The 12,244-nt window shown below is 37.2% G+C and overlaps 1 protein-coding gene across 3 annotated transcripts; it reads left to right on the forward strand.

Annotated features, from left to right (window-relative positions):
• The first annotated feature begins 2,154 nt into the window (after window positions 1–2,154).
• Window positions 2,155–11,766, forward strand: C2H5orf24 (chromosome 2 C5orf24 homolog). 3 transcript variants are annotated; one of them, XM_063086199.1, is made up of 5 exons: window positions 2,155–2,394; window positions 7,177–7,606; window positions 9,376–9,449; window positions 10,584–10,635; window positions 11,552–11,766. In XM_063086199.1, the coding sequence occupies exons 2-3, from the start codon at window positions 7,180–7,182 to the stop codon at window positions 9,414–9,416; spliced, it is 468 nt and encodes a 155-aa protein (XP_062942269.1). In that variant the 5' UTR covers window positions 2,155–2,394; window positions 7,177–7,179; the 3' UTR covers window positions 9,417–9,449; window positions 10,584–10,635; window positions 11,552–11,766. The 3 variants fall into 3 exon arrangements, with proteins under 3 accessions (XP_062942269.1, XP_062942268.1, XP_062942267.1); XM_063086198.1 differs by having other exon boundaries at window positions 9,376–10,635; XM_063086197.1 differs by having other exon boundaries at window positions 7,177–10,635.
• The last annotated feature ends 478 nt before the right edge of the window (window positions 11,767–12,244 follow it).

The raw sequence follows: 12,244 nt of genomic DNA on the forward strand, positions 1-12,244 counted from the left end.
CAATGGCTAAAGGTTGTTCCACCAGTGTAAATGTACTTGCTGCTATTCTCTTCCCCTTCTGCTCCATCAGTCCATGCCTGGCACCTTCAAATCCAAGCCAAAAACTCAAATTCTCTGCAAGTCTTTCTCAGTTATTCCCCTCAATGTGAATCAAGAGCATTGTGATGAATACTTTATTTACTACTATGAATTCTTATTCAACATTTTATTGGAATGCCCATATTTGGTTACTTCCAAGAATAATATAACAAAAACTTGTAAAAACTCTTATGGAAAATTTCAAATATTTGAAAATAGTATGATGAACCTCTCAGTACTGATGGATACTTTAAATAGACTAGCTTACTTATTTTCACAGTCCTAGGAGGAGGATATTGTTTTCATTTCACTGCATGTGGAAACTTGGAAGTACAGAGACTTGCCCTAAGTACCACAGGAGGCAAATGGTAGAAACGCATTCAAACCCAGGAATGTCTGACTTCCTTTATTACTCTGGCTACCCCTGTATGGAGCCTGTAAACCACTTGACCTTGTTTGTACAAAAGTTTCTGTTTCTCAAGTGTTTTTATGTACAAATGCCATCTCAGACAAAAGTTTAGAATTATGATTTGGAATAGTCATGGCATGGGAATGCTATGATGCATTCTCAAATTCCACTTCAAGAGTAGAAAAGCCTTGCTTAGAGAACACGTTTTTTGGTGAGGCTACTTAATATGTCTTCAATTCTGTGTATGTATTTTTAACTGTTTTTTGTTTTTGGTGGCTGGCCAGTTGTAGGGATCTGAACCCTTGACCTTGGTGTTTTAACAACTGTGTTTTAAAAAATTTTTTAAAAGTATTTTAACTATATTGGTATTTTCCTTTTATATATAAGCAATACTAGCATCATCAATACTGTTTCCTAGTATTTTATAGGGGTAATTAGTTAGAATGATGTGTAGAATCATGTTATGAAACCCTGCCTGCCAGAAAAAATTCTACCTTTCCAATCAGTGGTGCTCACCTGAGCCTTGATGTCCAGTTTTTATTGGAGCTCATTATATAGGCATGATCAGTTGTCCATATGGCTGGTCTCAGTCTCCAGTCCCTCAGTAGGTTGATCAATGGGCTTGCTTGTTTTATGAGTTTTATTTGATTTCTGTCCTGGCTTGTGTGTTTACCCAGAAAAGTTGCTCCTCCTCTCCTGTCAGGGCAGCATCTGGCCCTGTGCTATGCTTATGGTAGAACTCAGTGCTAAGTGTTGTCTCCTCAAATAGCCTTCACTGCATGGGGGGAAAGGACACGCTCCCACCTCTAGCCTCCTCCCACTGCTTAAAACAGTGTCTTCCCCTCGGTAGCCGCCCTAATTCTGGATCCTCTCCTAACTTCCAGAAATTAATGGGAGGAAGAATTGAGTAAACTTACCCTTTCTGCTAAGTGTGTTTGTATGAGGTGACCAATATGCCAGAAATCTCACCATAAATACATAAAAGGAGGAGTTTGTCAGCAAACTACTTGTCTCATCCTTGCTTGTGGTGGTGGAATGAATATGGCAATTTTAAGGAGATCGTGGATGTAAAAACTTTTTAAAGTATGGGTTGTCTCACAAGCAGGCTTTTCATTATCCCATGATCCTGTATTTGAATTATTCCCCATTTTGTTTGCGGGTGGGAATCTCACCCTACTCATCTGTAAGAAACCAAAGGGTAGAGGCTGAGTCTTTTTAACATGCTCTGAGCACTAGCAACGAGATATTAATGAATCTTTTTGCCAACGCGATTAAAAGCAGTCTCTGGGACCAGACTGCTGAGTTCAAATCTTGACTCCACCATTTATTAGTTATCTTCGAGAAATAGGGTCAGTAGTAGCTCCCACATCAGAGAATTGGGGTGAAAATCGATCCACATTAAGGAAGTTGTAAGTTCCAGTTTTGGTAGGTCCTTCCAACCCGGCTACTGCGGACGGTCCACGCCAGAACCCGCGCAGTTCAGGCCTGAGCCCAGCCTCCCTCCCGGTCTCACGACGCGCACGCGCAGCCTGGCTGCCGAGGATCCCTCCCCAATTTTGCGTGCTGGTCGTCGGCGGGAGATTGAGTCTCGCGATGCGTGCGTGCGTGTGTGCGTGCGCGGTCTTGGAGCACGCTCGCGCACGCCGCCTCTTTCACTACGGGGCTCAGAGAGTCTCTTCCTTCTGCGTCCGGGGTGGTACCGTACGCGGTGGCCGCAGCCGGAGCTGGGAGCCAGCGTCTGCATCGCCGCCGTCGCTACCGCCGCCTTCGCTGCCTGCGCCTCTGCCTTGGACTATTCTCCGCACCGTGCAGAGGCGGCGGGCTAGTGAGAGAGCGGCGCCAGCGTGAGGTTCCCAGCTGATGGGAAGCCCCTGGACGCGCTGAGGGGCCGGGCTCGAGCGGCTGAGGTAGGTGGGCGCGCACGGGTTGGTCAGCTGGCTGAGAGCGGAGTTGCGGCGGCGGGCGCTCTTTGAGAAGGCGAACAGGCGGCGAGAACGGGCGTCTTGCAGCCTGGTGAGAAGGGGTCTCCGACCCACGCCTGCGGAGGGGCTCTGGCCTAGCCCGGAGCGAGAGAAGGCCCCGGAGGTAGCCTGCTTTTCCCTGGATGTGGAGCCATTACTGGGGGGAAATTCCAACTGTGGCAGAGGGGAGGGGGGGAGGGGTCACCCTTTCTTTTCTTTGAGAGGTCAAAATCCGCAGTCTTCTCTCCCCTGTTTGAATAAAACCCTCCTGGCTTCGAGGTTGGCGTCTAGATGGAGTGGCCTGTGGACTTCTACGCTTGCAGAACTCGAGTGGACGGACAGCGAGTTATGAATTTTGAATTTTGGAGGGTACAAAATCCTTTCTTTAGTGTGGGCGTGAATCTTCTGTGAACTTGTTATTGCTAATATATTGATAGTTGCTTTCGGACATACAACAGGTAATACATTTCTAAACGCCTTATGTCGAATAAGGATTCTGGCCCTGGGGAAACTGTGCTGTGGGGCACAGTTACGGAATAGAAGGAAAACAAAGGAGGCCGTTATATATGTTATGTACTGGTATCAAAACTTTCCTGGTGGGGCAGCGTGCACAGCTCCGGGCCTTGGGTAAATAGACTCTCAAGAGTGATTGAGGTGGGTCGTAAATGGATACTTCATTTAGAAGTATAAAATATCATGAGTGTATATAATTGTTAGCCAAATGACCTGAAATTATGTGGTGTTTGATGTATGGAGAAGAGCAGAACTTGAGTTTCTTAAAAGGAAGGTTTTCTCCATGTTTAGAAAGAAAGCTTCATGCATGTTTTGTGAAGTTGCTAAAAACAGTTTTAGTTTTTTATGTTCGCAATTAAAGGCTGATTGATGCATTCAAGAGAAGAGAAAAGAATTGTTTTATTAAAGAAGGGCTCACCGAAAGACATTAGGGTTAAACACACAGTAAAACAACTCCAGGGATGGCAAGTTTTAGCATGTGCTTCAAAAATTCTAATTTAGTCACATTGAAAATATATAGAAGCTCTTAGTTAACTCCCTTACTTCAGTGAACCATTTTAAAAGATGATCTTTAACCTTTGGTAGTTTACACAGTCTGTTCTATCTCTTGGCTTCCATTCAGTACAAACTTTGTAGACATGTAGTATTCATTCTGACTGTCTTAAGAAATGTGGCCTGCGTATTTTCAATGAACTCTGTATGGGAAGAGTCTTTCAAGAATAATTAGCTGTCAAGCACTGAAGTGGGAGGAGGGAGGTATTATGAAGTGTAGGGTTAATGCTTATGTATGCAAATACTGTATATAAACATGCTTTTTGCATATAAATATATGTGATGGCTCCCATCTTACTAAGTTTGAAGTATGAAAGTAGGAAAGGATTGGTTTTATCTTTTTCCTTTTTTAGTTAACTATTTACATGAATAATTGTCATAGTAAATTTCTTGTCTAGTTTGTTAATCAATTATTGAATAAGCAGAATAGTGTACTGATTTCTTGGCAGTTACAGGGAAGGAAAATACAGAACATATAGACCTACTGTCTTTCCATTGCAATACACGACTTTACTCTTGTGTATTTTGTGTCCTAGTGCTTAGAGTAATGTTTTGCATGGGGTTGACCCTCAATAAATGTGAGCTATGCCAGAAGTAAATTGACAATACAAACCAAAGGCAAACGTTCCTGGAGAAGATTAAAGGAATTAGAGATGGGTGCTTTATTCTTTCTTTCTTTTTTTTTTTTTTTAATTACAGGTCTGATTTTTTAATGTGTTTTTTTCAGTGTGAGTTGGTATCTGAATAAAGGACATGTGGCAACGTTTTGCCTCTAAAAGTGTAACGTAATTTAAACTGAGGATATATATCCTGAGTGCTGATAGAATGTGAATGTTCTAATATACTAAGAGAAAATGAAGTAAGAAAAGGTCCAGAGGGAAGGTTTTGGTAAATTTAGTGATAGGTATTGAAAAGGCATGACCTATAAAATGTTGAAACAGATTATAGGAAGAAATATTTTGTCTCCTTACTGGTAGTTCTACCTGTGGAAGAGAACTTGTACCTTTCTACCTCTTTCTGTTAGAGCTTTCCAGCAGGATGATTTCTGAATAATAAGATTGAAAAGGGGTTTGCTTTTTCTCTTACAGTCTTCTTTTCACAGGTCTGTGTATTTCTCTTTGTATTTGCATATGGTCTCTAGTCCAACTCTATTGACAGTAAATTGGTGTTTGGATTCCTATCTAATTCCTGTGTATATTTCTTAATTAGTTTATGACTTCAAGGGAAGGGGAATGTAGTTGGTCCCTTTACAGATCTCAACGTTGGCTTTTCTTCAATTTGAAAAACAGATCTCTTTGACTTTGTAGATGTTACTAACACAATTTGTGGCTGTTTGGAGGGATAGGGGCTAAAGGGGGGATAAAAACTTAAACAGGAATATTTTGAGTTGGGTCTTGTGTTTTCATTTTAGTATAGCTGAGTGATTCTCATGGTGGGAAGTGGATTTTGCCCCACAGGGAACATTTGGCAACATCTGGAGAAATTTTTGGTTGTCACAAATTTGGGGGAAGGAAGAGAGGTTGTTACTACTGACATCTGTGGGTAGAGAGGCCAGGGATGCTGCTAAACGTCCTTCAGTACACAGGACAAGCCCCTATAACAAAGAATTAACTGACCTAAATGACGGTGCTGCTGTTGAAAAACCCTGGTATAGCTGTATACTGTACCGTAAATTGTTGGTTCCGAAGTCAGATTATCTAAATTCATATTTGGCTTTACCATGTCCTAATGTGTGACCCTGGCAGGTTGCTTAAAGCATGTGCTTCCATTTCTGTAAAATAGACCTAATAATAGTATGTTCCTCATAGGCTTGTACTGAGGATTAAATCAGATAATGTGTGAAGTGCCAAGCTTATCGCCCGGCACATAGAAAATGCCCCAAAACTGTTAACTTACAGCTAATATTATATTTGGAACTCATCTTGAGGTTATCTCTTTATTTCTCATCTGAAATTAGAATTTGAACTGTTAAAATGATAATTAATAACCTAGTTCTCCTATATCCTTGGGGAATGGGTCAAAAATTACTCCTTTTAATACTTGTGTTTAGCCAAATCTTGTCTTATGTTCTCAAGTCTATAAGGCTTCTGCCATAAAAAAGAAGCTTCTCATTGTAGATATTTTTCCTTCATAGTTAAGACTGGCTGACAGCTCTGTATCTGTTGATTCTCAGCAAATATTTTAGTAATTTAACAGAATTTGATTCTATGACTTAATCCCCCCCCCTTTTGTCTTTATAAACAAATAAGTTTGTAGTGGTTTTGACTCACATTAATTACCTGTTTGAGTAACTGTTTTCATAATTGGGGTCTTGGTGCAGTTTTACATGTATGAAGTATACAGGCAAACATCTAATGAAATGGGGCTGGACCTTAATATACATTTGTGACTCTTTTTCTAAATCTGAGTAAGAACCCGCATCTTTATTCATTGCAATATAATACTGTTGTCTTTGTAAAACTCTCATTTCCTGTGTGTCTAAACAATATAGCTGTTTTAGGGCTGGCTTGTCATAGTGGTGGTTTTAATACATCCCTTATAAAGAAAAAATAACAAGGATGTACTCATAGAGAAAACAGAAACGTTGGGCTGTTCATTAATAAATCACAGGGCTCTTGTAAGGGAAGAAGATCCACATCACATTTATGATCAAGGGAGAAAGCAGTGTTGTACATTCAACTTTTTGTCTTAATAACCATGCTTTAAAAATAGGTATTTTATTATGTTTGTTACCAATATTTTCATAATATAAGTCTTAACTTTGTATAAATATTCATTTTAGTTAATGGAAACCTTTGTTTACAATTTGTATTGATACTGCCTTCTGTTTGAGTAGAGTATGTTTGAAGAGAGTCAGTACCTTGGACCAAGAGATTGTGTTCTTTGCTTGGCACATTCTATCTTTTGTAAAGTGTAACATACACTCACTGTTCTGTATAAATAATAAATCATAATAATGATGGAGTGTCTGTCTTGTGGAAACTATGGTCAGGTCAGAAGTATACATGTGAGAAATATAATAAAAGGCCAAAGGGAGGCATTCTAAGAATGTTAGGCAAACTGAAAAATAAGAATCATGTTAATAAGAGTTATTCTCTTTACTATTTTCCTTTAGGGGTTTCAAAATCTAGAAGAGAAAAGCCTACAAAACGTAACATTTGTTTTCTACTTAGAAACTTTTCCAGTTCCTACTCAGAGAATATTATGGCTACTAAATAAGTATTATAATTCAGTTATCTTATATGACATTTGTTCCTACCCATGATTAAATTGAGAAAAACAAGTATCTTTTTGTTTTGTTTTGTTTTTGTTTTTGACTGGTAAGGGGATCGCAACCCTCTGCATGGTGAGGTCTGCACCACGCTCAGCCACTGAGCTCAGCCAGTGAGCGCACTGGCCATCCCTACATAGGATCCAAACCTGTGGCCTCGGTGCTACCAGTGCCTCACTCTCCCGAGTGAGCCACGGGGCTGGCCCAAAACAAGTGTCTTTGAATCTGCTTATGTGTGTTTGTTTATAAGTGGTTTGGAGTCCTGCCTGTCAGCTTAATTTTAGGTAGTCTGCATGGTTATTGGAAGACAGACTGTTTTCCCGCTGAATGCTTTATACAGGTATATATTTGTGTATGTGTATTTATGCATATTTGTCTTTTATTTTTGGTAGAAAATGATGCATCCTGTTGCCAGCAGTAATCCAGCTTTCTGTGGGCCTGGCAAGCCTTCGTGCCTGAATGAAGATGCCATGAGAGCTGCTGATCAGTTTGACATATATTCCTCCCAGCAAAGCAAATACAGCCACACAGTCAGCCACAAACCAATGGTTTGTCAGAGGCAAGACCCATTAAATGAAACACATTTGCAGACTACAAGTGGCAGAAGCATAGAAATAAAAGATGAACTAAAAAAAAAGAAAAATCTCAACCGATCTGGTAAACGTGGCCGGCCATCGGGAACCACCAAATCAGCAGGATACCGGACCAGCACAGGCAGACCCCTGGGAACCACTAAAGCAGCTGGATTTAAGACAAGTCCGGGCAGACCTTTGGGTACAACTAAAGCTGCGGGATACAAAGTCAGCCCAGGGAGACCTCCAGGTAGCATTAAAGCTCTATCCCGTCTTGCCGATCTTGGTTATGGCTGTGGCACTGCTGCTTTTCCTTATCCTATGATGCATGGCAGAGCAGTTCACGGGGTAGAGGAAACCAGCAGTGAAGTCAAGCCACCCAATGAGTGAATGAGGCAGGAAAGGAGGGCCAGGTTCGGAAGGAAGATTGTGAATAATCCCAAAGCCTCTTGGTTTTATTTTGACATACATAACTTTATGACCTGGGCTTTCCAAATTTGTTTTCCTGTTTAATTTGTTTTCCTGCTTTTGCTCAGAAGCTGCCATGTGCTGACAGGTGCACTCAGGGCAATAGCAGTGGCATTGTATTTGTACATAGGTTCAAGTGTAACACCTAACTAAATCATTTTTGCTTTTCCTTTAGAGTTACAGTTGTGTTTCATGTTTCATTACTACTTTGGGGCCATTCTTAATCGATGCTTTATGTGCTGAACAACTGAAACCATTATACCTATGAGTTGTGAAGTAAGCCTACAATATAATAAAGATACTATCTAAGGTATTTTTAACTGATGGAGCAAAAAAGCAAATTAATGATTCAGGATTACTTGAGGTAATGGCTGTGTGAGTTTTTGTAACATTTATGTTCATGAGACAGGACACAGATTTGTATGCATTGGCATTTACATAGACTGCAGATGTTAGAAAATTATTTTTAATGTTCTAGGTTCAGACAGCTTTTTATTTATTGATCTACATGGCATTAATTGATTTAACCATTATTTCTAAAAGAATTCTTTAGTGTTTGCCTTTCAGCAGTGATTAAGTTGTGTATTTTTAAATTGCCTAAGAGCATATATACCAAACACTACAAACGATTCATATTTACAGAAATTTTAAACTATTTTATAAAAACTGCACATTACATTTTTGGTGAAATACAATGCATTCTGAGAATAGCATATTTAATATAATAGAAAAAGAAACATTTTAAGGTCTGCATGTAGCTTGTAGTCACTATATTTTGCCTTTCATACAGTTAGTGAGTTCTAAAGTATTATGTTTAAAAACATTTATTAGTATTGCTCATTTATTTGGTATGTTTTTTAATTTTTCTGAGAAATTGTCCTATTGCATTAGCACTTATTGTGTTTTCAGGTTTATATCTACCAAAGGACACAAAATGAATGGTAGACTGTAAAACTGGTATAAATAGAATGCAGTTTCCTGACAGTCAGAACCCAAATATGAAGAAATATATAGGAATCCATCTATGCATGAAACATGTAAAAAATATGTTGGTTAGTTTAATTAAAAATCTTATTGTGGCTCCAGTGAGACCACTTCACTCAAAAGAAATTTTGTTTTCCAATAATGTTTGCTTTAGAAGCAAGATAGAAAAGAAGAAAAGTATTGGATAGATACACATAGTGGAGACAGAGGGAAACCTCTCTTCCCTCCTTACTGAAAGTAATATTACTTGTTAATACACATTTTATTACTGGCCAGCCGCCAAAAAATGTATATATATACACATTTTATTTATTCTGAGTTTGTTCTAAATAAAAGATTGTAAACTTTGGATTTGAAAAAATTCCAGTGAACTTTAAATTAAAGTTACAATGTTTGTACTTGCAATTTTAAATGCCTTTGAGATTAAAATGTAGATTTGCAGGACCCAAAAACTTTTAAAATAATAAAAAATTTTAGAGGGTGCTTATTGTGTTGTTCTGGGCTTGCTCTCAGTTAATGCAAACTCTGATTGCATATGGATGTCATGTTTCATACCTTTTTTATCAGGAAAAAAGCAGCAAGCCTTCAGGTGTTCCAGTGATGCCTGACACATTGAGCTGGACTTTATACTGCTCTTTACAGTAAGAGGTGTTGCATTATATGTGGAGACTATGTGTGCACTGGCATCTAAGACAGTGACCTCAACAATATTAGCTTTGCACAAACCGTAGAGAACAATGTTGGATGACTACATAACACTTGTAATATTCTGGCAGCTAAATTGCTACAAAAATTTCTTCTTGCAGAAGCTTAAAATATAAAACTTTTAATAATTAACTCAGACAGTATAACTTCTGACACACACAAATGCTTGCATCTTTACTCATATGTTCCATCTATCCACTATTTTTATGTATCGGTCATTTAGCTGTTTCTAAAGATAATGTTTAGCAGTTGGCTGCTTAGAAATCTTCTTTTGAGCTAGTTCCTGAAGACAGTTGTTTAATTAAATGTTCTGCCATAGAATAATATACACCTTTGTCAAGGATTTGGTTTCATGTTGTGTTTCATAGTAAAGTGCATTTGACATTTACTTTTCAGATTATTTTCATTCTTGCTTTTGTTATAAATACCCTTATCTTTCTCCTCTGCCCTTTTCTACATTTCATTCCACCACCACCACTACCACCCTCCTCCAGCACATCTACTCAGTGGTGCTGTGCTGTGTGTCAGAAGATAAAGCAGGTGTATTGTATAATGAATTTTGTATACATGTATATGAAATGGTGAAATCAACTAAGGGAGGTATGTTCATAACAGTGTTTATTATCAGCAGCTATGTCCCAGGGGAAAAAAAGAGGGCAAATGGTTACAGTTTTAAATGGATAAGATTACTTAGAAAGATGAATTTACTATTCATGTGAGAAGTTACCTGGAGTATTAGGTCTGTACACTGGTGAGCATCTCCTGATTTCACTTTTCTCCTTGTGAACAGTTTACTGGTACCATGCTGAAAAGAAAGACATCAAGTTATAACATGAATGAAGTCTTAAAATACAAAATATTTTTACTTCCATATATCTAAAGACTACATTGTGCATCTTTTGTAACACTGTCTTTTGTCATGTTAAACACTGAAATAGCATGTTAAACAGTTGCCTATACTTTAATATAATCAGTTGGGGAAAACTGGCCTTTTCCCCCTGCTGTATGATTATTCCTTGAAAGGTAAATTGCTAATTTTATACTATGTAATTCTGTTCTTCACAAAATAGGTTTCACTGTTCTATATTAAAACTATTGGTCAGAAAATGATCTGCTATTCAAGTAAGTTTGCTTTACTTTTTTCTTTAAAAAAGATTTTAACATGCCTTATTTATTATTGCTATATTAACAGATCAAGAGCTAATACAGATGAAATTTCCACTTTTGATGGATATGGTCTTGCATAACTAATCTTTAGTGTGGGATGATTTTGATACTATCTTTGGAGTTTTGCACTGGATATTAAAAAATATTGGCATGATGTATTGGAAGAGAATAAGTAGTATCTGGTTTAATTTTTAATATTTGGGGACGTTTAAAAAATCTTTTAATTAGACTAAAAATTCTTTATATTTTTTATTTACTTTTTAAAAGAAATATCTGTCAAAGTAACATCCATTTCAAACTGATGCGTGAATTTACCTGTATATTTTAATGAAATTAGAATAGAGTTTCTTTGAGTTAAGGAGGGGGGGAAATATCTACATCCATTTATTAGGTTAAGGGTGATCCATCCAGTGTAAGGATAACCACAGTGAATGAGCTAAAGTAAAAAAAAAATTAAACTTCTCCTTTATATTCTAAGAAGCTTTAAAAGAACAATTCAAGGGATACTGATGATAACTGCTATTCTGTCAGTCACTGTCTGTATATGCGGTAAAATTTTATGATCTCTTTATAGTAAAATATAAGAGTTCAGAACAGTTGTTCAAAACATCTTTTCCTTGTACGTAAAAAATTTGATGCTATTACATTTTTGTTTCTATTATAGCTTAACTATATGCTATTCAACTCTAGGATGTATCTAAATCTTTCCTTTGCTTTTTCTCTCTACTGCCCCCAACTAGATAAATCTGTGCTCTCACATATAATGTATTTAATTTTTGGAAAATTTAATGCTATAGTAAATCAAGTGTGTGATTTAAAGTAATCAGACCACTTTGATTCTTTAAGTTTTCACTATTTCCTTTTTCCACAGATAATTATGGAGAAAATGATTACCAATTAACTGATAATAAGCACGCTGTCCTCTGCTGTAAAAAAGTCTGAATAGATACTGTGTATGTTTTTATGTCCATGAACTTGAGCTACTCGTGTGCAATTATGTGTATGGGAATGGAGTAGTGTTCATGATTTGTATCTACATCATCATATGGATGTATATTTATTAATAAAGTCATTACTTTAAAACCAGTTATGTTTACAACTTTATTTTTTAGCATAGCACATTTTAGTAGGGAAATAGTAAATGGTAAACCGTTTTCATGACTGTGGATCTTGTATTTTTATTAGAATTTTGCTTTCTAAAATCTGCCCCTTTATACTTTTAAAAAAATTATTTATTTTTCCCCTTTATACTTTTTAATTTTTGTTAAAGCAGCTGTATTTATATATTTGTAATTTAAAATCCTTACAGATAGATCTAATTTTCTTTGCATTTTCTTCCCATTATGAAGATACATCAGACTAATAGTTTTACTTAAAGCTTATATTTAAATTTTAACATGATTGATCCCTTTGGTTTAAAAAAATCAGATAATAAACATGGCTCATTTTATTTTATTTTATTTTTTATGTTAACCTTAGGGAGATCGGTGTGTGCATCTTTTGTAACTGTCAAATATTTGAGATATAAAAAGGAAAAAATACTTTCTCATGATTACTTGAATGT

The sequence above is a fragment of the Cynocephalus volans genome, chromosome 2 (genome assembly GCF_027409185.1).
Source record: "Cynocephalus volans isolate mCynVol1 chromosome 2, mCynVol1.pri, whole genome shotgun sequence".
In the NCBI taxonomy this organism is placed as follows: Eukaryota; Metazoa; Chordata; class Mammalia; order Dermoptera; family Cynocephalidae; genus Cynocephalus; species Cynocephalus volans.